This window comes from Liolophura sinensis, chromosome 7, assembly GCF_032854445.1.
Source record: "Liolophura sinensis isolate JHLJ2023 chromosome 7, CUHK_Ljap_v2, whole genome shotgun sequence".
Taxonomy (NCBI): domain Eukaryota; kingdom Metazoa; phylum Mollusca; class Polyplacophora; order Chitonida; family Chitonidae; genus Liolophura; species Liolophura sinensis.
The window spans coordinates 10,950,123-10,975,614 of record NC_088301.1 but is presented as its reverse complement, the minus strand read 5'-3'; the positions used below and the strand labels follow the sequence as shown (position 1 = coordinate 10,975,614).

Here is a 25,492-nt window from a genome sequence, read left to right as displayed (position 1 = left end):
CCACGACCATCTGCAGGTTGGTGACAGACCATCCCACCTAGGGCCGGAGAGGAAGCCAGCAAGAGCTGTACTTGAGTTAACACTGACCACATTACGAGAAGCTCCTGGGTCATTGCGCTGCACTGGTATGCTGACCTTGGCATGATCACTGAATCATGTACAGAATAACATGTCAACTAATGCCCCATATCACTGAAATAAACACCAAAGAATTACATTTTCTATCTGACTGTTCGGGTTTTAGGTATGTCAGTCAATGTTTTGTGTTAAGAGGTGTTCAATGTGAAGATTCACCCAGTCTCACAGCTTGTGGGGCTGGGGTGACCATAAGCTTGTGGGGCTGGGGTGACCATAAGCTTGTGGGACTGGTGACCATACACTTGTGGGGCTGTGGTGACCATAAGCTTATGGGGCTGTGGTGACCATAAGCTTATGGGGCTGTGATGACACTAAGCTTGTGGGACTCTGGTGATCATAAGCTTGTGGGCCTGTGGTGACCATAAGCTTGAGGGGTTGTGTTGACCATAAGCTTGTGGGGTTATGGTAACCACAAGCTTGCGGGCCTGTGGTGACCATAAGCTTGTGGGGCTGTGGTAACCATAAGCTTGTGGGGCTCTGGTGACCATAAGCTTGTGAGGCTGTGGTGACCACAAGCTTGGGGGCCTGTGGTGACCATAAGTGGTCAACAACGCCCATGTGGCCGTTTGCACATTCACATTCATTGAAGGCCGCTTGTCTTCCACCAATTTGATGTGCATATCCGTACATCACATGTGGGAAAGTTTGTCAGTATCTTGCCAAAGGTTGCAGCTTTTCCCCTGGGCACTCGTATATGTAAAAAATTCTTTGACAAACGGCAGTTTACACCTCTTTTTTCTCCACACATAGATATGACTGTCTTTGTACAGCATTTACTGAGTAAGGCTTACACACCAATACATACGTGCATATTAAATTACTATTAATTCAGTAATGGTAATGTACAGATGTGATGGTACAACAGTGGCTACACTCACTGATGTTGTAGTTTTTGTCAAAGACTGTGATCCTCTCTCGGAATTCATACGAGTCGAAGTACGGCTCCACATAGGTAATCTGTATGTACGCCTGTCAACACAGCACGGTTAATTCACTCAAAATTATATCTACACTTTCATAAACTTATACCAGCACATACTCAAGAATATTTCAGTGAACATGTTTTATTATTTTAATCTGTTCAGAGATAAAAAGAGTTTGATTATTTGCTTAATGTTTTAAGATTTTCTTTTTGATCCCAAATTCTTCTAAGATTCTAAGTACATATCAACATCAACGTTTCATACAACATTGGTAGGGTCTTACAGAAGAACTTAACCAGTACCCCTAATCAGCCAAATTTCACACAGAGAATGAACATTTCATGGTACATGTAACTCATGACAATCACTGACCTTGTCTGGGTTGAGCTTGTCTACTTCCACTGTGTTGGAGTCTTTGATCATCTCCAGTACATCATACCCAAAACGATCACCATAAAAACTCTGAAACCGTTACTATTTGATCAAAACATGGTGCAAACACAGTGAATGTAAAATTTTACATTTTTCCTGTAGGATATCACTTTTGTTTTTCAAGCAAACCTCAAACTGCCGTTCCACGATCAAAAGCACTCTTAAGAATCAAGCAAGATGTGCATTGTAGTCTTTGTAGCTATTTACAGGTTCAAAGCTAAGCATTGTAGCCATCTTAGCTACTTGCTGGCTCAAAGCTGAGCACTGCAGTCATCTAAGCTACTTGCTGGCTCAAAGCTGAGCACTGTAGTCATCTTAGCAGCTTGCTGGCTCAAAGCTGAGCATTGTAGTCATCTAAGCGACTTGCTGGCTCAAAGCTGAGCACTGTAGTCATCTTAGCTACTTGCTGGCTCAAAGCTGAGCATTGTAGTCATCTTAGCGACTTGCTGGCTCAAAGCTGAGCATTGTAGTCATCTTAGCTACTTGTTGGCTCAAAAATGAGTAAATGCAACCTGTGCCAGTGTCATAAAACAGTTCAAAAGAATTGCCTTTTTTATTAAGAGGAGAACCTGACTATCTTCTGTTAAAATATTCAGCCACTAAAGTTTATGTGGCATTACTACATTTATTTATTTGATTGGTGTTTTACATCATACTCAAGAATATTTCACTTTTACAACGACGGCCAGCATTATAGTGGGAAGAAACCAGGTAGAGCATGCTGGAAACCCGTGACCATCCACAGGTTGCTGGCAGACCTTCCAACGTACACCTGGAGAGGAAGTCAGCATGAGCTGGGCTTGAACTCACAGTGACTGCACTGGTGAGAGGCTAGTGGGTCAATGTGCCACGCTGTCACACAGAGTTGGCATCTTCTAACAATGTGTGTGTATGTCACATATACTGAGCTTGCTCTACAGGTGAAGATCAGAGCATCACATGTGCCACACTGTTTTAGTTACATGTTAAAGTCTGGCAGTTTACTCTATTGATGGCCCTCATTTAAATTAAATTTTCTTGAGTATGGCATTATTACAGCACCAATCAATCAATCAATCAATCAATCAAGCACAACATCACACAAAGTCATCTTTTGCTATGGCCTATGTTAAAAAATAACAATGTGAAGAGCGGCTTGTGTTCCGTGCTTACCTCCAGCCTGTGTGAAATCTCTGAGAGTTTGGTGATGTCAGGTTACTTGTCACAGGTAAACACGTTATACAGTCAAGTGTTCTGTGCTTACCTCCAGCCAGTGTGAAATCTCTGAGAGTTTGGTGATGTCAGGTTACTTGTCACAGGTAAACACGTTATACAGTCAAGTGTTCTGTGCTTACCTCCAGCCAGTGTGAAATCTCTGAGAGTTTGGTGATGTCAGGTTACTTGTCACAGGTAAACATGTTATACAGTCAAGTGTTCTGTGCTTACCTCCAGCCTGTGTGAAATCTCTGAGAGTTTGGTGATGTCAGGCTACTTGTCACAGGTAAACATGTCATACAGTCAAGTGTTCTGTGCTTACCTCCAGCCTGTGTGAAATCTCTGAGAGTTTGGTGATGTCAGGCTACTTGTCACAGGTAAACATGTCATACAGTCAAGTGTTCTGTGCTTACCTCCAGCCTGTGTGAAATCTCTGAGAGCTTGGTGATGTCAGGTTACTTGTCACAGGTAAACATGTCATACAGTCAAGTGTTCTGTGCTTACCTCCAGCCTGTGTGAAATCTCCGAGAGTTTGGTGATGACTGGCTACTTGTCACAGGTAAACATGTCATACAGTCAAGTGTTCTGTGCTTACCTCCAGCCTGTGTGAAATCTCTGAGAGTTTGGTGATGTCAGGTTACTTGTCACAGGTAAACATGTCATACAGTCAAGTGTTCTGTGCTTACCTCCAGCCTGTGTGAAATCTCTGAGAGTTTGGTGATGTCAGGCTACTTGTCACAGGTAAACATGTCATACAGTCAAGTGTTCTGTGCTTACCTCCAGCCTGTGTGAAATCTCTGAGAGTTTGGTGATGTCCGGCTCCTTGTAGATGAACTCATCCCCATCCAGGTCCCCGAACTTCTTCCCATAAAATCCCACACGGAAGTACGTGCCAAATATCCTCTTCCCTTCCTATCAGACAAAACATTTGGTGAGGGATGTGTGGGAGTAAACGGTTCAGCTAGTACTAAGATTTATAGAGCCTGAAGTGACTTTTGGAAACCAGCCTGACTGGGGTGAGCCGCTCAAATGGGTGTTGGGAGTGTAAATAACTGTAGAGGTAGTCACAACTAAACTGACATAAAATTTGTAAGCTACTTCAACTCCGAGAGAAGATACACTGAATTTTTATAACTGTATGAATGAATCTGGAGGAAAAACTCTACAGGTAGAAGGCCAAATTCCTCTACATAACAGGTAAATGTACAAAATCATGGACAACAGACAGAGGTACATCACTCTTAATTTCTTTCCTATCTGTACATGGTGAAATAGAATAAAAAAAAAAAAGATGGATCCCATGGCCTTTTAAGAATTCCAGATCAAAATTTGATTTCTAAAGACATGAAACACACCAGATAAAATTGATTTGGTCATTCAGATCTGCTTCCACTTCTCTTTCGAAGATAATATTATTTGCTGTCTTTTCTTTTTAATTTTCCAAACCCAAGGCTTATTTCACACGAAGAAAAAGGGACTACCTGTAATGATTGACTGTGAAGCTCACCTGTCTGATGATGTTGGAGAAAGCCTCCTGCAGCTTGCCATGAACCTGGCTCAGCTTCTTGAAGTCTCTGTTTGCCTCGTGGATGGGGATCAGAACTTTGTAAACCTCATTCATGGCCTCGTACAGACCAGCCTGTAAACACATAGAGGCAAGTCTGTGAAAGTCGTTACTATCTGAGATTTTTTGACTCGAGTATCTTCATTCGTAAGATGTTTTTTGGGAGCCTTTGACACGGGGTTCTTGATTTGTAAGACTGGTGATTTATACTGCACTTAAGAAAATTTTTGTGAAAGTTGTTACTATTTGGGGTTATCTGATACAAGTTTTTTATTCTTAAGATTGGCACATACAGCTTGTGCTACTCTCCTGAAAATTTCTGTGCTATTACCATCTGCCTGTATTTTATAGTTATTTTTTTATTCCCTGGAGTAATATCTTGTGCAGTGCACTAAGGAGTATTTCCACATGCATGACATTGGTCACAATTAATAGAGGACAAAGCTCTTCTTTAGCTTGATTAAAATACATTAAGATACCTAGCCTTAAAACAACAAACTGGGTTTTTTTTTTACGAAAGGTACTTCAAGTTAAGAAGCTGTTAGCTAAGTGCACTTAATATGCCTACAACATGTGTTGTCATGATAGTTAAGGCCTTACTTTAATATGTATGTGTTTCATGAAACCAGAACTTTAACTAAGTGCACTTTATATCTCTATAACATACGTCGTCATGGTAGTCAAGGGCAAACTTAGCTAAGTGAGCTTCATGAAACCGGCCCCAGGCCCTGATTTAAGCTAAACTATTCATGCACACATACATGTACCATAAACTTTCATGGCAAGAAGATTAGGCCTACACTTTGATTAACACTAATAATGCTGGTTTCATGCAAACAATATTGCCTTCAAAAATATAACCTTAATTTAATATGATGCACTTCAAATAAAAAACAAATTTTGTTCAAGGGCCATGAGCTGTATTGGAAATGTAAATTTTGTACAATTTGATGCCACTTTTCTTCAAATCTGACCTCGATCTCCAATGTTTACCAGCTGTTATGTTTCTTGGATACATTCTACTGTTTACTCAGAGTGACTTACCATTGTAAAAGAGCTAGCCGCCTGCTCCAACAAGCCAACAAGTCCACTCTCTGTGAAGTACTTCCCTGTACACATACCCTCCCCGTCAGGGGTGACCACATCGTCTGACACAGCACTCTCTTCTAACACGTTTGGCGAGATTTTCTGAGGGAGTGACAACAGAATGAAATGCCATACAGGTGCAATCAATCTGGCAAAATCCAATTTAATTTAATTTATTTTATTTTACTGTTGTTTAATGTTAAACTCGTGAATGTATTCATATGGTGGTCAGTTGTAAGTATGAAGGAAACTGGAGAGCCCATGGCAAAACCACCTCAACCTCAATGCTGACAAAGTTACCCGCAAGTGTCATACAGATTTGCACACCATATACTGGTGGAAGATAAGTTAGACTTCAATGAAAGTCAGACTACACAAACAGCCACATGAGCATCACCAACCAGGCCAAAAATCATACGGCAAATATTGAGTCTGCAGCTGTATCTGCTGGGATAATGTGAATAAGTAAACCCAACAGTGTTATAATGCAAACAACATTCGATTTAGTCCCCAGTTTTTCATTTATGACCCTCTTTCTAAAGTCTCAACGAAAGCATTGCACCTTTATCATGACAAACACATAAGACCATATATCATGGAACATTGGACTTTTTTTTATATTAATATCACACTATAAGTTAGAATTACAACTAGTGGGCTTCAAGATGCAAAGGGAGGTAACTGACCTGGAACGAGACGCAGCCCACAGGAAGATAGTAGCGATCCTCCAACATGTTGAGATACTCTGCCACCAGTCCTGCTGCGTGAACCAGACACTGAGAAGCCTCAGCGTGGTTCCCTCGCTACAACAAAAAACAAGTAATTCTCACACAGCTGTAAGATTCACCAACAACCAATTGTGCCCAAACAAACCTGCTCACTTAAGTGTTCTCAATTTATCAGGTGAAAATTTCAAGTGCAAGTCAACATAGTAAACCTTTGTTGTGGAAAATCTACACGGAACATCAACAATAAAATCTTGACAATGGAATAAAATGATCTGTAAATGATATTTTGTCACCTGGCCTACCACAGCCAGACTCCTTACACACACAGCTTGCCTCTACCATTCACCCAGGAGAATCAAAACACAAGTTTACATAATTAAATTACAAATTCTGGCTAATTTCTAATCACACACATATGGCATATTAACATTTACTTCTTCTCACACCTGAAACATTCAACTTGAAGACTCACCTCACTGTGTTTGCCAGCCATGCTCTCAAGCCAGGTGAGGCGGAGGTCAGGTGAGGTCTGGTAACCCTTGGCAATGCGGTACATCAGGTCCAGCAACATCTCAGGATCTTCCTGAAACTCCTTCATCTTCACAGTGTCGGACAGGATCATGTGTAAGTTAAAGACCAGGTCTCTTACCTGAAAAGGTGTGACAAGAGAACAGATAAATGACAACAGAGAAGATCATGTGTAGGTTAAACACCAGGTCTCTTACCTGTACAAGAGTCACAAGAGAACAGATATATAACAACAGAGAAGAACACATGTACATTAAACACCAGGTCTCTTACCTGTACAGGTGTGACAAGAGAACAAATAAATGATAACAGAGAGGATCATTGTAGGTTAAACACCAGGTCTCTTACCTGTAAAGGTGTGACAAGAGAGCAGATAGATATATGACAACAGGGAGGACAATGTGTAGGTTAAACACCAGGTCTCTCACGTGCACAGGTGTAACAAGAGAACAGATAAATGACAAAAGAGAGGATCATGTGTAGGTTAAACACCAGGTCTCTTACCTGTACAGGTGTGACAAGAGAAGGAATGCATGCATATAGATGGTGAGACTTGATCATATGTAAGTCTCATACCTATACAGACGTAATCAGAGAAAATATGGATATACACAGAGGAAGGATTAAGTGCAAGTCTCTTGCCTGTACTGGTATAATGGAAGAGAGAGTGGGTGTATGGATCTAGTGTACTGTGCAGATGTAAGTCCTCTCTCCGCTACCAGCAAAATGCATAAATCTAGGGGGTGGTACATATCTCTCACCTCCCAAGGTTAAATACGAGAGCATGAATTGATATAGAGGGACATACAGAGGCCATCAGGTATCTAACGAATTGTAAACAAGACCATTAGCAAAAATCAAACCACAATTTAGTGATCAGCTGCCATATAGTGACTGAGTGAGTGATTAGGGTTTAACAGCGTACTTAACCATTTTTCAGTCCTACGACAATAAAGGTGTCCTTAGAGTGCATGTATATGTAATGTGCCTTCTTGTTGCAGGACGGATTTCCATTGCTCTTTTATCTAGTGCTGCTTCACTGAGATGCCTTACCGAAGGCAAGTAAGCTGTCCCACCCAAGCCATTATACTGATGCAGGTCAACCAGCTGTTGCACTACTCCCTTAATGCTGAAAACCAAGCAAGGAAGCTACAACTTCCTCTTTTAAGGTCTCAGGTGTGACCCGACCCAGGATTGACCCTGGATCTATCGCCCACGCAGCAGATGCTCTACAAAATGAGCCATTGTGCTCAGTTCTGCCACAATGTACTTGACGACAAAGCATCCTCACCTGTTCTGGGAAGGTGGTCTCCTGTAGTTCTACATCAGCCTCAGCATACATCAAGATTGTCTTCAGGGACTTTCTCAGGTACTCCTCGTTAAAGTTGTGATCCTGACCCACCAGAGAGCTGAGTGACATTGTCACCTGCATCTTGACACGGGCAAAGTTCTGCAAACATCAAACATCGCCATAAATATATGGATGGGCAAATACAAGTGGTGTACAACACTAATGGTGTTGTCCTTAGTACACTAATAAAAGCATCCTACAACGAATCATACAATCAAGTATGGCATGCAAACTTCCCCGTGCTCAAGATAGTATTCATGCATGCCTTCACTTTGACTCTACAGTCCTTAAGATTGGGAGGTTAATAAGACATCCTTGAAACAGATCCCAAGTTATGATTCATATCATAAATAACAGATTCAGAGCACTGACTTACATTGCCAATCTCAAAGTTCTGCCTCATGAGAAGATAGAGAGAGGCGCTGGCATGTGAACGGGTGTGGCCAATTGGAGAGCTGCAATGACGCAGCAGCCACAGACAGAGGTCAGCACATTGCTCCGTCTCCTCCTCGAACAGCAGCTCTGGAAACTAAAACAACAAAAACATATTTAGTAACATTAAATAAAAGTCACATAATCTGGGCAAAATGATAAAAAAATGATAAGTTAGAAATTCTTGACATTTTTCGGGATGCTTCAACCCAATATCTTCTTAGAGAACAATGCATTTCATAAAACAGTTGTAGGCTTGTAATGCATTCCTACAAAATAACAATTTCACAAAAAGACTACTGTAAAATACTTATTATTCACTGGAATTTACTTTCGCGGATTTTCTCCAAAAATACATTCGCAGGAATTAATTTTCGCGTATTTAAGAGAATAATGAAAAACAAATCTGAAAATTTTCCGAGATATAATATGGCCGAAATTATTCAAGCACGTCAAACGGGTATCATCAAGAGTGGCTTTAATCCTCCTTTGTTTCCTGCGGTGTCGCTAATCCTCGTGATCCTTGCGATCTGGATCAGAGATTAAAACAATGGGGGATAGATTATCACTACATAAGAAGACTTTCAATATTGGATATTTTTTCCACTGGAATTATTTTTCATGGTAAATTACTAACCGCGAAAATGAGTTCGATGCAAAAATTAAGTACTTCACAATACTCCATATTTATTTCAGGTTAACATAAACCCAAATGGTGTTATGAATTGGTGTCAATGCTGAACACTTTCCGCCTACACAATTCAGTTTTAAGTTGTTTAAGCCACATAATACTCTGCTCTTATGCTGTAGTCACTATGAACTAAGTATCTCTTATCAGAACACAACTATACAAGACTGGCATATTATAGAACAGAACAAAGGAGTACATCGCTTGGATGGTTTTGTTTTAGCTGGGTAATATTCAACATTCGAACCTGCAAACACATTAACTTCACAGAACATTCAGTACTGCATGCAACATACTCGAGGCTACATTTATCTTCCTGAAAAATGAGTTATCCTGTTTTTTGTTGGCTTTTTTTGGCTGGCTTTTTTTCTCTTCATTTCATGCAAATAAAAAAGGTTCCCAACTTCTTTTTTCAATGTAAAATTATTGGGCCGTGTGGTGTTATTTTCATCAACACTGAGCCAGTCAGTGAGCCAGCCAGCACAGGCAGTCCTTTGTGACAGATTCTGCCCGTCACCAAAGTTAGGTCAATCATATACCATTGCCTAAGTTTGTCTGTTATTGGTCTAAAATTAATGACATCTAGGGAGCAGAAAAAGAGACAAAATAGACCCAGCATTATGGTGGAAAAAAACCCGGCAGAGCCCAGGAGAAACTCACGATCATCCGCAGGTTGCTGACTTCCCAAGTACGGCCACAGAGGAAGCCAACATAAGCTGGACTTGAACTCACATTAGTGAGAGGCTCCTGGGTAATTAGGCCATGAAGGCAAGCTAACTACCACCATGGCCCCCTTCTGGGTTTTGACTTGATACAGGAAAGGTTTACGTGAATTGGGTTACACAACAAACTGTACCTTGGATACGAGAGAACGCTGTGTGGCGAACATGTTCTGGAGGACTAGGGTACTCTGATTGAGAGACAGACCATGTAGTAAGACCCTCAGAGCTGTGCTCAGTAACATCTGCATAGAGTCGGAGTTCTGGGCAATCTGAAAAAACAACACATATTTATTTCATATTTGTTTATTTGACTGTTGTTACTCAATGCCATACTCAAGTGAATGTTTCACCTCTACGATGGCAGACAGTTTCATGGATGGAGGAAACCAGAGTGCTCGTAGTAAAGCACCAACCTGTACCACTGATGAACTCTCCAAAACAACGACGTACAAAGAGGTTCATGTGTAGGTTTATCACCAGGTCTCTCACCTGTACAGGTGTGACAAGAGAACAGATATATGCATGACACTTGGGAAGATCAGGTCTCCTAAATGTACAGGTGTAGCAAGAGAAGGAATGCATGCATCAAGTGAGACTTGATCATATGTAAGTCTCACACCTATACAGATGTAATTAGAAAAAATGCACACCATACAAGTGGAGGACAGGTGATCTTCAACGAACATTAGTTCTGAGTGGTGTCAACCATTTCTGTGACTGAACAGTAGCACAAACAGTATGACTGAGGGAATGTGCAAGGTCCTTGTCCAAGACATATACTAAAGATCCATCAACATACATTTTCACTGATGTTTTAGGAGATTCACAAAATTTTACAAATAGAACACCAATATACATCAGGGCGGCTTGATAAATGTGTATTCTTGGTTCATAAAAAGATTTCAATGTCACGATGTCCTTGACAGCAGATGAGTTCAGCCGTCTCTGATAGATTGAACAGTTGGTAAAACCATGACTTAAATGGTTTCTACAGTTTGATGGGTGTTTTACGACGACGACCAGCATTGTGGGTGGAGGAAACTAGGCAAAGCCTGGGAGAAAGATGCTTGCCAGATGACAGATCAGTAGTTCATGGTTATGTTGAAACCATTCCATATTTTTCCAGCAATTTTATCACAAAAAAGTTCAGAGAAAAACTACAGCAACAACAAAGAGTTTGCTGCAGCCTCCAAACAAGAACGACATAATTGTCTCTCATTACATTCAAGACGTTCACTAACCACCATAGTACATTTTCGCTCAATTTTTCATCATATTTGTCTTCAACTGTACATATTACCAGGCCTTCTGACATGCTGACATCAGGAAGAGGACTATTGTCTCAGTTCCTGATTGACTTACCTGTATGATAAGCTCCAGAAGGTCCAGACAAATCATACTGACTTCTGCTGCCAGACTGCCTTCTGTGTGGAAATCTATCTCCACATCACGTGGTTTGCTGAAAAGTCAGTCAAAACCTATTTCATTAAAAAAATCGCAAATTTGCAATAGGACAACATACCACAGCAAGTCTACACCATCCTGCCCACAGGCCACTTGCTAAGTCAGTATGTATGTGTGTATACTAAGGGTTTTATGTCACACTTAACAATTTCTCAGTCGTAAGCATCAAAGAGTCATTAGGTGGGTGTACATAAAGTGTGTTTTCTGTCAGGGCAAGTTCATGCTGCCACTGACGTATCCAGCCAAAGACACAGACGGTAAAAACAAATGCAGTATTGTACAAACTTCATTAACTGCAGCTTATTTTCACAGGTATCTGAAAGTAAAATGATGATTTATTACAAGGGGCAGATATATCCCTCTGTAAAGAAGTGATAGAGTGTAACCACTAGATCTTTATGTCAGGCCTGACTCATTAGTGTCATTGTTTACCTGCTCCAGCCCTAAAGACTCCTACCTTTCCATTTGTTCAAATGGCTGTCTCAGCAACTGGTCTTTCCTCCAGCGCAGACGGCTGACCTCTAGTGGGGAGGGCGGATTTCTCTCCCCTACAATAATAAATGCACACACTCATGTTATGCAGGAAAAAGGCATGTAATTCCTGACAAAGATAAAAACAGCTACTTTAGCCCTACTCAGAAACTGTTGCTCAAACAAATTACATCCCTACATACAATACTGAACGTGATGATAATCTGTCAATCAATTAATACAATGAGCAACTTGTAATTATGTAGGGAATAAATTATGATGTCATAAATTACAGGGTTCTAAATCTTTTCTGTATTTGAAAATCAGTACTTTTCCCACGATTAACGATTTCACGATTACTATTAGCCTTTTTCCAATGCAGCATAAAATTTACTGAAAAACAGCAATTCTTCACAACCCATTAGCATAGTATTATTTCACCTATATCACTTAGACATATTCACTCAAGCATAATCCAAGGCAAAGTCAGACTTCACGATTTCTTATACAGCAGTACTACATTATTGTACATTTTTTTCCCCAAACCTATCTATTAAATTTTGGAAATTCAAGGGGCTTCTGTGACCGAGTGGTTACCGTGCTAGGACATGTAGTCACTGTGAGCAAGCCCAGCTCAAGCTGGCTTATGCTCTGGCCATATGTGGGAAGGTCTGCCAGCAGTCAGTGGATGGTCGTGGGTTTCAATAGGGCTCTGCTCGGATTTCTCTCACCATAGTGTTGTCATGTAAGTGAAATAGACTCGAGTATGGCATAAAACTTCAATTAAATAAATAATTAGATACGCAATTCAAGGCCATGAATGACCTTCATGTTCCAAAACATTCCTGTTTTCCATCCCAGTGAGAAACCTGTTTAATGTTTCAGTTTTCTCCCAATGCATGGCCATATTAGCCACCATACCTGTCAACAGGTAACCAGAATGCTTCCTTCTCATCATCTCAGAGCGGGCATTTCCTGTCCCCAAGATTGCTTCCTCCAACTTTGACTTCATGTCCACACTCTTCTTCAAGGTCTGCTGGGAGCACTGGGTCAGCACCTTCTTGCCCTAAGGATGTACAACAGCCTAGGTAAGGTGGTGGTCTTAATATGACGGAGTGTACGTGGGTGCGGGGTGTGACAGGGACAGACACAGTGTACAACAACAACAGACACCACCCATACCTTCATCCATAGATTCTCACAAGACTGAGTATGTTTCTAAATCCTGGCACATCACTACCTTGATTTACATAAAACAGATAAAATTTTCAAGAAAACAGATTGTTTGGATTATACTTGGGAAACTTCAAATCATGTAAATCCCTGCAAGCTATACAAAGCGCAATCTACACTTTCAATATCACTTACACTTGATGGGTCCCAAATGTGGCAGTTGCATTCTCTCTTTAATTTTCACTATGAGCAAGTTCTCAAATGGTGTAAATCCACACAAAAAGATTTTGAAGTTCTGGCCTTGACTTACAGAATAGCATCAACTATGAATAAGCTTGAAAAAATCTAGGTTACGATGAAATAAAAAATTGCATCTATTACAGAATTAATTTCTTTGTAAAGACAATGGAGTGTTCTTTTTTTCAGGATAAAATTTTAATCTTAAGTTCTCCAATTTCTCAACCTTTTAACATATGAAAAAGCAACTTTCAGTGCAATTTATGCACATTTATTGTTCGATTTTGGAGACAAAACTAGATTCGCTGGATTGGCAAGATTTAGGGCTTTACAGAATAATGTCTTCAGAATATGCTTTAATAAACACCTTGCAAACATACCAAAAGGTTGAAGAATTACAGTAATACCAGAAAAGCCTTGCACTGTTTGAAATTTCACTGAAACATTTACTGAACGATTTATAAGAGAGAAAATGTCACTGCCAGGTAATGCTGATCTTCTGTAGACAGACATAAATCAACCTTGAACTGGCTGTGTGAACCAGAACACACTATTATTAGATTAAGACACAATGCTTTCTACAGAAGAATATTTTCTTCATCTTAAAATCCTCTATCAAATGAAATTTCTTCCAAACCACCAACAAAACAAAACTCACAGCAAATTTAGAAGTGCACAATCCATCCAATATAAATTCATTAACAATAAAAATAACTGGAGCCTGAATTGTTTCCACACCAAGTATTCGTCACACTACATCCAACTCTATCCCAACAGCTTTGATAATCACAAACTCAAGAGAAGATAATCCATGTTCAGGAGTTACCTCCCCTGATACAGATGACACCCTTTCTGCCCTCTTATCACTAGGTGGATGACTTGGTATGAAGGATGTTCGTGTACACCATGGTAAGACAACACAGGGCCTAGCAGTTGGTCATTCCCTTAGTAGTGTTTAGTACAAATTGAATTTGAACCTGAACGGAGCAGACTGTAGTACCTGCCACACGTGATGTGCAGAACCCTCGTCTTTGGGACCACGGTTCAACAGTAATGTTCCGGTCCCGCGGAAGAAGTCGTGGGACTTTCTCTGAATGCCCTCCCAGATCTGCTCGTGGATGGATGGGGATTTGCTCATGGCCCCTTTGAGGCGCGGGACGTAGAGGCTGGGAGTTCCTGGTGACCCGTTAACCTCGGGCCACTCCTCGAGAGTCTCCTCTGAGGAGAAGTGTGAAAACAGCTCCAGGGGTAAGGGCGCCCATTTAGCCTAGAACACAGGAAACACAGCTGAGCACGCACCCCTTCCCCTAATCCAGCCGGGGCGTGGCGTCCTCTCCATGACCAATCTACGCTGCATTCCACATCACCAGGGTCAGGTTAATTACTACAGTTAGCAAGCGCACTACTCTGGTGCCAAGCCTACATAAGGTTAACTGTTAGTGAGGTCAGCTAACAGCCTAGCTCGAACTGAAAATTTGGGCTGACTTGGCGTGAATTAAACTTAGTACTACATCAATGACATACAAGGTCATTCTCCGCAAACTCCACAAGAACTCATGAGAAAAGTACTGAATTCTATATCACTTTCAATAGAGTCCTTGCATTTTTTTTCAGGATAAGCTTCCAGTCTTTTATCCTAATCAGAACAATTTACTATTTATTCATTCCATTTCAAATTTGATATTTAGTATGACAAATTATTACGAACAAACTGGACCTGCAATGGTTTCCGAAAATGTTATAATTCAGAACTTAACCTCAAGTGAAATAATTAATGGCACTCTTTTAAAATCAAGACCATTTTAAGTCACTTTTGCTAAAATGCATTCTGCACTACAAGCAAGCCAGGCATGACTTTTACAACGTATTTTATGCATGAGCAAAGTGAAAGTGAGAGTAATCAGGCCATTACTAAGATGTTGTTTTGTTCACACTATGAAGACAAGCAGTTAGTAGCGCACAGCAATCGAGGGATGTTAGTGTTGGAGATGAATAGTTCAAGGAAGAAATAAAGAAAAAACTAGCGTGTTCTTTATTTTTTTTTTTTCCTAGTGCAAACTGTTCCAAATACTTTTTCGAGTTTATTTCTCTACTTCTTGCACTTTATCCAGAGTCCCTCTTCTGCCACTAGATTTCATTTTTATATCATCAAATGCCAGATGTCCGATGAGTCAAAGTTCCTGCCAAAAACACTGAACATAACTACATAGGTCCTACCTAGCACATTTCTTCACTGGATATACATGTATCTAGATGAAATCTTGACACAGAGCACAGCACCACATGTTTTTTGTCCCCTCCACACAGAGTATACTATAAAGACTTAAACCTTGGAGGGGAATTTCAATCAATTCACCAAAGTGAACTTTAGGAATCCTGGACTACACACTGAAACATTGGGGGTGGATTTCAAACAGTTCATTTTGGTTGTGGCTTAACAGACGAGACTTCTCTGAACTAGAATCAGAACATTATTCTGCACTGAAAACCAATAAAACCATTCTACATCCCTTAAATTATATATCCCCTATATCTGAGCAAGGCTATTGATGAGTCATAGAACAATCCCCTCAGCAAATTCAGGTGGCACAAGGACCTCCACTGTTTAATACTGGATTCACAACAAAGAAATGTTTGAATGCTGATTGCTGCTATATCCAAAGGCAGACCAGAACCACAATGAATACCCCATATGCCGTTAAAACAGACAGGCCCAAGAATTTTTTTTGCAGCCAGATTTTTTCATCAAACTTCAACAAAACCAATCCTTCGTGAAATAACCTCAACACAGTACATGTTGGGACCTCTACACAGTATATGTTGGGACCTCAACCCATTACATGCTGGGTCCCCAACACATTACATGCTGGGACCCCAACACGTTACATGCTGGGACCCCAACACATTACATGCTGGGACCCCAACACATTACATGCTGGGATGCCAACACTTTACATGTACATGTTGGCACCTCTACACAGTAGATGTTGAGACCATAACATAACACATATTGGGACCACAACACAGTAATTGTTAGACTCTCAACACAGAAGACCTTGAACAAAGCTTCAAAAGCAAATTAGCTTCAACTAATTTTCTTCACCACTGGGTTCATTCTAAGATGGCTTTCACAAAACATCTATCAGTAAAATTTACAACAAAATCTTAAGTATATACCACTAAAGTGCAATTTTCCCCGTACACTCAACCTTCTATGACTTTTCAGCTTTCTTTCTTACAGAAGCCACAAGAACATCAACAGATAAAAAAGAGGCATTCAAATCTGCATTGTGGGGGATAAGAATATAAACAAAAGGGGGATATAAACATGAATAAGGGGATATGAATATGAACAAGAGCGACGTATGAATATTTCAATTATAGAGTACATGTCACTGCTCAAAACACACATCATTCATGACAGAAACGTATCACATTGGAAACCTCTTTCAACTGTTGAATACTTCAGGTCCAAATATGAAAGTAAATGAAACTACACATTTCACTATAAATATATGCAATAAATTTAAAATATTAAATTCTTCCATTCAGGTAAGGGTTCTCCAAAAGACTATAAAACAACTTGTATCGAACAATTATGCTAGACTCTCTGAAATTTTTTGGTACTACGTATATCAAACATTTTTAGGGAGGTATTTAAAATTACTTCACCAAAAATGAGAAATGTCTTGAAACAGACACTTTTTCACCAAAATGAGCTATAATTAAATAAAACAAATCTTATGTGGTACTTCTAAAATCTTCAGCCTTAGTAACAAAAATGCATTATTTTGGTGTGGGCTCAACCACAAAGAAGACTTGAAGTTGTATGTACACAGATGAATCCAAACTTCTAACAAAAATTTACAGTAAAAGAGGAATACTGTATTGAGACTGGACCTGAGATCATCTACATGTACATATGCAGCTGAGAAAGGGTTCCACTGTTATCACATGACAAAATGTAAATGTCACACCTGACATATGCCAGACTGGACCTGAGATCATCTACATGTACATATGCAGCTGAGAAAGGGTTCCACTGTTATCACATGACAAAATGTAAATGTCACACCTGACATATGCCAGATTGGACCTGAGATCATCTACATGTGCAGCTGAGAAAGGGTTCCATTGTTATCACAAAACAAAATGTAAATGTCACACACTCATTATATGCCAGTGATTCCTTAGCATGCAATGAAGTAAACAATCTTATTGGTTACTGTTACAAAATCAAATATGAAGCAAATTACAATAACTTTTTTATATATATAATCATAATCAAATTGTGAATATGTATAAGAGCTGCAGTAGTCACAATCTACACTGCAAAAAAATGTTCAAATCGACAGAGACATACTGTCATCTTAAAACTGAAGAAGCTGACCATGATGCTTAAACCAAAATCCAAAACCAAAGTGTTTCAGTAATTTACATGTAATTTTATACAGAGTATGTGGTTATTTGATTGATTGTTGCTTATGTAAACGCTGTCCTTTTGAATTTTACTCTACATGTACATACCAGTCATTCATTCTTTCTTTCAATATTTCACATATTTATAAACAGTTTAAACGTGTTCAATTTTCCACAGATGATAGGGAAGGGAATAATAACATGACAAGATATGCCACTATTCCACCACTAATTAATTACCAACTATGAAAAATTAATAGTACTAGCCATCTGCAATGCAGTCTTACCAGGCCCCAAAGATTTTTTTAAGCAGATTGTGAATACTACAGATTAATAACTACTTTTACCCACAACTACCCTGGTTATGTTACAACTAGGTATAAAATCAAATACAGTTGACTGTCATATTATCTTATCTACATGTTACATGACCAATAACTTCAGGACTGATATGCCCAAAATTGTTAGTTGTTTAAATTGTTAAATCTCCAGGATCGTACTTGGACACAATTTTTGCACCTTAAAGGCAAAGAAAACACTGAAATAAAGTATTTATCAGATGAAAGACCTATAAACACTGTCCAGCAAAATAGTTTAATTTATGTTTTTAGAATTTTTCTAACCCACTAAAATGCATTTAAAACATAGGATTCTATGGTGATCGGCTGGGACACAGAGGGTTTCAGTGATGTCACAGCAATGTTTTTGGCTTCAAATGGTTTCCAGGTCCAATTGTTGAATGCACTCATAGCTCTAAATGAAAATGCATATTGAATATTCTTGAGTTAAGAATATTCTTAAAAACCAATAAAAAAAAAAAAAAAGAAAAAAAAAAGATGCATATTGAATGATGAAATAAAGCAATCTATGTGTGTCAAGTGGCAAGAAGCTGAAGCGACATCACTGGTCCCAATATGGTCAGAAAATGCCACAGAAGAATCAAAAATGTTAAATGTATTTTACTAGGTCTAAAAATATTCCAAAAAAAATAAAATAAATCAAACTATTTTCCCTGACAATATCTAATGGCCTTTCATCTGACATGTACTTCAGGCTAGTGTGTTCTTTGCCTTTAACCGTGAGATGATAACCCACTTCCCTGTTTCTTTCGGGAAAAGTAACAAGACCATTTCCATGGTAACTGTATGTACACATGTATGTGAAAAATACATTCTCATTCACTAGCACTGTCTTTCTGAGCTGTACAGTCCCAACCTTACCCACATGTTACCAGTTCTATCTACTGTTTAGTTCCATAATACGATAACCACTATAGTCCAACTGGAGATGCAGGTCGTGTTCAGGATGTATTGCTTTCATTGACTAATGTCTAATGCCAAACTTCAGAATTTTCCACTTATGCAGGTTTGTTTATTATGCCCATGGCTGCGGTGAAACCCAAAATGCTTGAGATGATCAATATCACAGTACAATAATAACCACTAAGGCTCAAATCTACATGTATGCATGTCATGCATTATTTATACAAGCAAGGTTACAGGCTATGAAAACACTTAATGAAGTATACGTCAGATGAAAGAACATCAACCACTGTCCATAAAAATAATCTGATTTGCTTTTTTAAATTTGTTTTTAACTTAAAAAATACATTTGAGCCTTTAGATTGTACGGTGGCCTCGTCAGCCCATATCTGGGCCAGTGATGTCAAACCTGTTTTTCCCACTTCACACACACAGACAATTACAACTCATCATTCAAAATGTACAAAATGGATCTTGAAATGAACTATTTCAACCAAAAATATTATGTGACGTTACTAATACACTCTGGGTCAATACAGGCCACCAAAGAATTTTAAAATCATTTAACTCAGTAAGTGAAATCCTAAAAAAATTAAAGCTGCTACCCAACAGCGTCACCAGGGTCCATGAGACTAGACTTTTACCCCTTCTGGTAGCCTGATGTCTATGAAGTTCATGATAATGGTAAAAAACACGAAAAAAATGTAAAGGAATGTACTGGGATTTGAGACCTACACTGCCAAGCATCATTTACAACTGTACTGAAGTAAAAGTACTGAAGCCTAGAACAGAGATTAGGAAACTCTGGTTTTCTGCTGATACTGGAGGACAAAAGACGGAAAGTATACATTGTTGTGAAGTTGGTGCCCAAGAGCAGAAGACAGAAAGAATACATTGTCCCAGAGCTGATGACAGTTCCCAAGGTAAACTGCAGTCAATGGTTGCATGCGGTCTAGCACGAAGTTCCCATGCTATTTACATAGGACAGTTTTGTCAAATTCTTGTTGGTTTTTTGGTCAAAACAGGAAAACAACAGAGTAGAAAAATAATGTTATTCTTGCAGATTTGTAATCGTGACATCAATGGGCACCAAATAGTGTGTTTGTTCAATGATTTTAAGCAGTTTAAACTTTTGAGCCTTGTTTATTGGTCAGTTTTGGCATTATTTGCATACCAAACTAAAAGTTTTTTTATAATATAGGTAGGGTGATGCAACTAAAAACTGCACACGAATAGCTTATCTCGACAGGTTTAGCTCTGTAAGCTCTGAATAAATTGTACGTTGAATAGTGAAATAAGCACGCAAAAAGAAGAGAAAATGCAAAAAAAAATAGAGGTGAAATGGAAAGGGACATGTACTGGATTTGAACCCTACACTGCCAAGCATCATTTACAATTCACCAAACAATGAAGACTAGGGTAGAGACTAGGAGGCTTTGATCTTCTGCTGATAGCCGCAGACAAAAGACAGAAAGAACAGCTTGCAAAGCTGATGCCCGTTCCCACATAAACTGCAGTCAATGGTTTCATGCAGTCTAGCACGAAGCTTTCATGTTATTTACTTAGGACAATTCTGTCAAATTTTTTTTTTGCCATAACATGAAAACAACACAAAGTACAAAAATAATTCTTGCAGATTTGTAATTGTGATGTCAAGGGGCACCAAAGAGTGTGTTTGTTCAATAATTTAAAGCAGTTTTAAAAACTGAGCCTAGATCATTGGTCAGTTTTGGTCTTATTTACATACCACACTAAAATTTTTTACAATATGGGTAGGGTGACCCACCTAAAAACTGTCAATGAAAAGTTTATCTCGGCAGGTTTAGCCGTTTTGGAGAAGACTTTTTTAGCTTATCAATAAAATTCAAAATGGCCGCTAAATCACGTGACTGATAACAAAGCAGAAAACCTCAAAAGCTGCTTCATATGTTCCTTATTACGACTCCAAAGATTGGTTTTTTTCCTTTCACCAGTTTTGGAGATACTGCAAATTTACGACTTATAATAATAATTCGAACGATTTCAAGAGGTGTCCCACCAGGATACTAGTGTGAACCCCTAATAAACTGTGCTATTCTACTGGACAGTGTTTAATGGCGTATCATCTTACATATACTTAATCTTACTGGTTTTGTTGCCTTCAAGAGAACTTTGGACTTTCGGCAGTCAGGTTTACAAGTGGCGGAAACCTTTGTTCCTGGAGTTCAACTGAGCCTTACAAACAACCACACTTGTCATAACACATAAAACATAAAGAGCTTGGGGCTGTAGTGTTGACAGGGTTTCAGCTTACCTTGTACTCGAAGTTTGATATGGCCAGAAAGATGACCTGCAGGAGAGAGCTAAGGCGGTGCATGGTCAGTTTGCACCACCACTGTCTTAAGACAGCCTGGTCAGCATTCTTCACTACCCACAGGAAACAGCACAGCAGGTGACGACTCGACTCCATGCTCAGCTGACATCGACGCGACTGGGCCTGTCAAGGACAACTCAAGGTCACAGAGGGTTTTCTTAAATAATTACAGTAGTTGTATATCAGACTGTTGTTAAGCTCCATAACGTTCAGTTTAACAAAGCTGTAAAAGTTTAATATTATTGAACAGATGATGAACACAACTATCCATCTGGATAAACAACTATCCATCTGCATACACAACTATCCATCTGCAGATACAACTATCCATCTGCACACAACCATTCATTTGCATACACAACTATCCATCTGCAGATACAACTATCCATCTGCATACACAACTATCCATCTGCAGATACAACTATCCATCTGCATACACAACTATCCATCTGCAGATACAACTATCCATCTGCACACAACCATTCATTTGCATACACAACTATCCATCTGCAGATACAACTATCCATCTGCATACACAACTATCCATCTGCAGATACAACTATCCATCTGCATACACAACTATCCATCTGCAGATACAACTATCCATCTGCATACACAACTATCCATCTGCAGATACAACTATCCATCTGCACACAACCATTCATTTGCATACACAACTATCCATCTGCAGATACAACTATCCATCTGCATACACAACTATCCATCTGCAGATACAACTATCCATCTGCATACACAACTATCCATCTGCAGATACAACTATCCATCTGCATACACAACTATCCATCTGCATACGCAACTATCCATCTGCATACACAACTATCTATCTGCATACACAACTACCCATCTGCATACACAACTATCCATCTGCATACACAACTAAATGCATACACAACTATCCATCTGCATAAACAACTATCCATTTGCATACAAGATTCAGCAATACACTGAAAAAAATGTCCATCTCAGTTACTTCTTCACAAAAGGGCACCTTCCATGTAGCTGGATCAAATTTTTGGCTTAATACAAACAAGCAGATGAGATCCAATCCCTTCAGTGGTTTGACAAAGACCTCAGTAGAATTTTGTTATTTTTTGAAAATGAACCTCACAAACAAATCTGATACATGACTTACTCTGGAGCCTTTGTCAAACTGGTCAAGAGACGTCATAACTGTAGAGCGTCCAAACAGTGAGCCTGCAATCTCCATGGCAACCCGCTGATTGATGCGGTCATCGCCTTCCTCCACCATGGAGTTACGGTTCCTAACCTCAGTGTTGGGATCATAGATCTGAGGCAGGGCTTCAATGACGATGCCGATGACAGGCAGGTAGAGGGCAGCTAGCCTCGCTTTGATGTCGGGGTCAGCGTACCTTGCATCCAGGTCGTGATTATAGAGAAGATTACGGACAACATTGATGGCCTTGTAGTGGATGAACGAGTTGCTGCAGGTAGGAAAGTAACAATCATTTATTTATTAATATAACTTTTGTTTAATGCCATGCTCATTATTCCCTTATACGATTGAAGTCAGTTTTACGGGTGAATATTCTAGCGTTAGTGAAAAGCAAAAAAATAATGATCCCAGGCCACAATCTGCAGTAAGAGAAGTGAGGCTTGTAACAGAAGTCAACTGTTTAAAATCTGAAAAATGTTAATTCATTGCTTATTTGATTGCCTATTGTTTGATGTAGTTCATGTATTTCCGACTGTTGAGTTACATACTGCGACTCTAGGGCCAGAGAAAGGTCTGTGAGGACAAGTCCCAACAGGTAATGCTGAGTGCGGAAGTCCAACGACAACTCTGCAAACATCCCACGCTCCGTCAATGTAGATGTTGAGGCATAAGAAGACTGGGAGGCGGAGCTGGTGACACTTGGGCTTGGGCTGCAAGGTGCCGAGGGCGTCAGAGGGGTGCCAAATGGAAGGTTAAGAGGGAAGAAGTGCTCATGGCTGCAAATAATTCGCAGAAAGTCCAAGCGGAACAACATGGGTGTGGTCGGGTCTGCAACTGTCTCCATCTTCTCACCCATCTGAAAATGAAAGTGAAAGTGACACACATCATCTTGTAGTACTGCATTTGCTATAAAAATTATAATAAATAATGACACTTTTAGAGATAAAATATTGGTAAAAAAAGTATCACTTTAAGCTGAAAAATATTTCCTGTAGGATATCATCCTATTGTCTGAATAAACCTCAAAATACCTTTCTACGACCTCATAAATTAAGCAACTTTGTCATAGACAAAATTCCAGGTCATATACAGTATGTATCAAAGTATACCTTACACAATATACAAGTAGCCCAAACAAACCTTACACACTGCTACATTACTTTACACCTGACAAAGTGCTGGCATTCACCTTTCTGTAGTAATAGCTGATGAGTTTGAACACGAATCCTCTGTCCATGAGAGACAACATGTCATACAGAAAGAAAGCCAGGCTGCTGTTCACGGTCTTTGCTAAAACTGGGTCCTGACAGTCAAAAACATGAATTCATCAGTCAGGCAAATGTAAACCATGAATGTGTTGTACAATCTAAAATTACATCATAACAAAGCAAATCTCCAACCTTTTCGACCTCTAAAGCACTTTTTAAGTGGAATGTATGCATACATGTACAAATATATATGAAAATGACACTATATAAATATGATGCTTGCGTCACTAAGACGTAAGTTTCATAAAACTGGGCAGATTATTTCTCTACACCCACGTAGTTCTCTCAGAATTTTCAAAATATTGGCCACATTTGTTGGTTAAAAAGGTAGAAGAATTAGGGTAATTAATGGGTTACATTTCAAAACATGACATTGAGATTCTAATTTCCTCGGTCAATTTTTTATTAGATGGGTCTGGCTATTTCACTACTTTACAAGTCACCTGTACTAACAGAAAACAACAAAAACCATCCATTTTCCCATGTCAAAGCAAAAATAAGATCAAAACAAGTGTCTTTTCACAATAACACAAGCAGATTTTCCGTCAGATGTTTGACATGCTGAAGTGTTCTATATTGTTACACTGCTATTATGTTATTATTCCCTGTGAAATTACAGGCCAAATAAAACATCTGAACAAAAGCATTCTAGTCGGAAACTTTGCTAGATTGATGCTATGTCACTGATTTATGCATTTCACTGTCAGACACAAACAAAGGGCATAGAATTTAACCACATACATGGTGGTAGCGGCCAATTTTTTGGGTGGTGGAAACTGAACTATGTCAAGTAGACCACCAATTTTCTGTGAGTTACTGATAAAATCACCTACATCAGATTAAGGTCATATTTATGGAAGTGGTCTCCACATAACTTCATGCAAGACCACACAAAACAGCACCGTTCATCAATTATTGCCAATCTAGAAAATACCATGCTGGGTAAAAAGGATTGAAACCACTATGGTCAATCTTACCATGACATTTACACATTTCCTGTAGTCATAGTGTTTTGATGGCTTAATGGTTAGAGCATCCTCCTCGAAGTCGGGAGACCAGGGATCAAACCCAGGCCGGGTCATACATAGACTTTAAAGACAGTACTTGCTGCTGCATAGCTTGGAGCACCCCACTCAGAGGTACACCTTGATGTAACTGGTTACCTCCTGTGTCCACTCACCTTGTAACACCTGTCCACAATGTCCTTCAGGATGATGTCTTTGATCAGGTCTTTGATGTCCTCCATGAAGTGGTCAGAGAAGCGTGTTTGTCGTGGACTGGTCAGTCGGTCAGTTTTTGCCAGGTGTTCTGCCATACTCTTCACCTGAGGGCAGAGATTAAGTGAAAACACATGGAGACTTCTTTCAGAGGCATTTAGGAATTGGGATGGTATAGATTGACAGAGACATTACTTATGGATAACAACTCCTGGATTTATTGTGTTGGTGATGTTTCGATGTAGGTTCTTACATCATTATCAAACCATATGAACACACAGAGATACAAGACAACATATATACAGTAAGAGAGTGAGTGGTGTCAAAAACAGGCAACAATGTAACTATAGATAATGGCTTCAGGGTTTAAGGCGGTCACTGTCTAATCTGATGAGGTCATTGTAGGCGCTCGGTAGGTAATACCCGCTGTCTCAGTTAAGCTGTGAAATGTCGTTGTCGGATCATGATGGCTTCTAGCAGTTTCCTTCTTTTGTAGTCTGACTGGTTGTTCTGTAGGGTATGACCTGTGTTCCACTGGAGTTGGCGTTCTGGATGGGTTCTGATGTGGTCACTGAGGGCTGATTTTCCACCTAATTTTTCTACTGAGGCCTTGTGCTCTGCAATTCTGAAACTGAATGGTCTACCGG

At 39.5% G+C, this 25,492-nt stretch overlaps 1 protein-coding gene across 3 annotated transcripts in view; it reads right to left on the bottom strand.

Annotated features, from left to right (window-relative positions):
* LOC135469750 (dedicator of cytokinesis protein 7-like) overlaps positions 1–25,492 on the bottom strand; it is a 65,618-nt gene that overhangs the window by 9,577 nt on the left and 30,549 nt on the right. For 2 of the 3 annotated variants that reach the window (XM_064748330.1, XM_064748329.1), the window contains exons 25-43: positions 24,809–24,952; positions 23,550–23,663; positions 22,909–23,216; positions 22,319–22,628; positions 21,106–21,288; positions 14,132–14,398; positions 12,643–12,787; positions 11,708–11,798; positions 11,149–11,245; positions 9,921–10,055; positions 8,321–8,473; positions 7,885–8,043; positions 6,538–6,714; positions 6,024–6,140; positions 5,296–5,439; positions 4,195–4,326; positions 3,465–3,599; positions 1,434–1,523; positions 1,017–1,107 (exon numbers count right to left, since the gene is read on the bottom strand). In XM_064748330.1, the coding sequence (XP_064604400.1) occupies positions 1,017–1,107; positions 1,434–1,523; positions 3,465–3,599; positions 4,195–4,326; positions 5,296–5,439; positions 6,024–6,140; positions 6,538–6,714; positions 7,885–8,043; positions 8,321–8,473; positions 9,921–10,055; positions 11,149–11,245; positions 11,708–11,798; positions 12,643–12,787; positions 14,132–14,398; positions 21,106–21,288; positions 22,319–22,628; positions 22,909–23,216; positions 23,550–23,663; positions 24,809–24,952 (2,992 nt within the window). The remainder of the gene's footprint in view (positions 1–1,016; positions 1,108–1,433; positions 1,524–3,464; positions 3,600–4,194; positions 4,327–5,295; positions 5,440–6,023; positions 6,141–6,537; positions 6,715–7,884; positions 8,044–8,320; positions 8,474–9,920; positions 10,056–11,148; positions 11,246–11,707; positions 11,799–12,642; positions 12,788–14,131; positions 14,399–21,105; positions 21,289–22,318; positions 22,629–22,908; positions 23,217–23,549; positions 23,664–24,808; positions 24,953–25,492) is intronic. The other variant, XM_064748331.1, reaches the window with a different exon arrangement.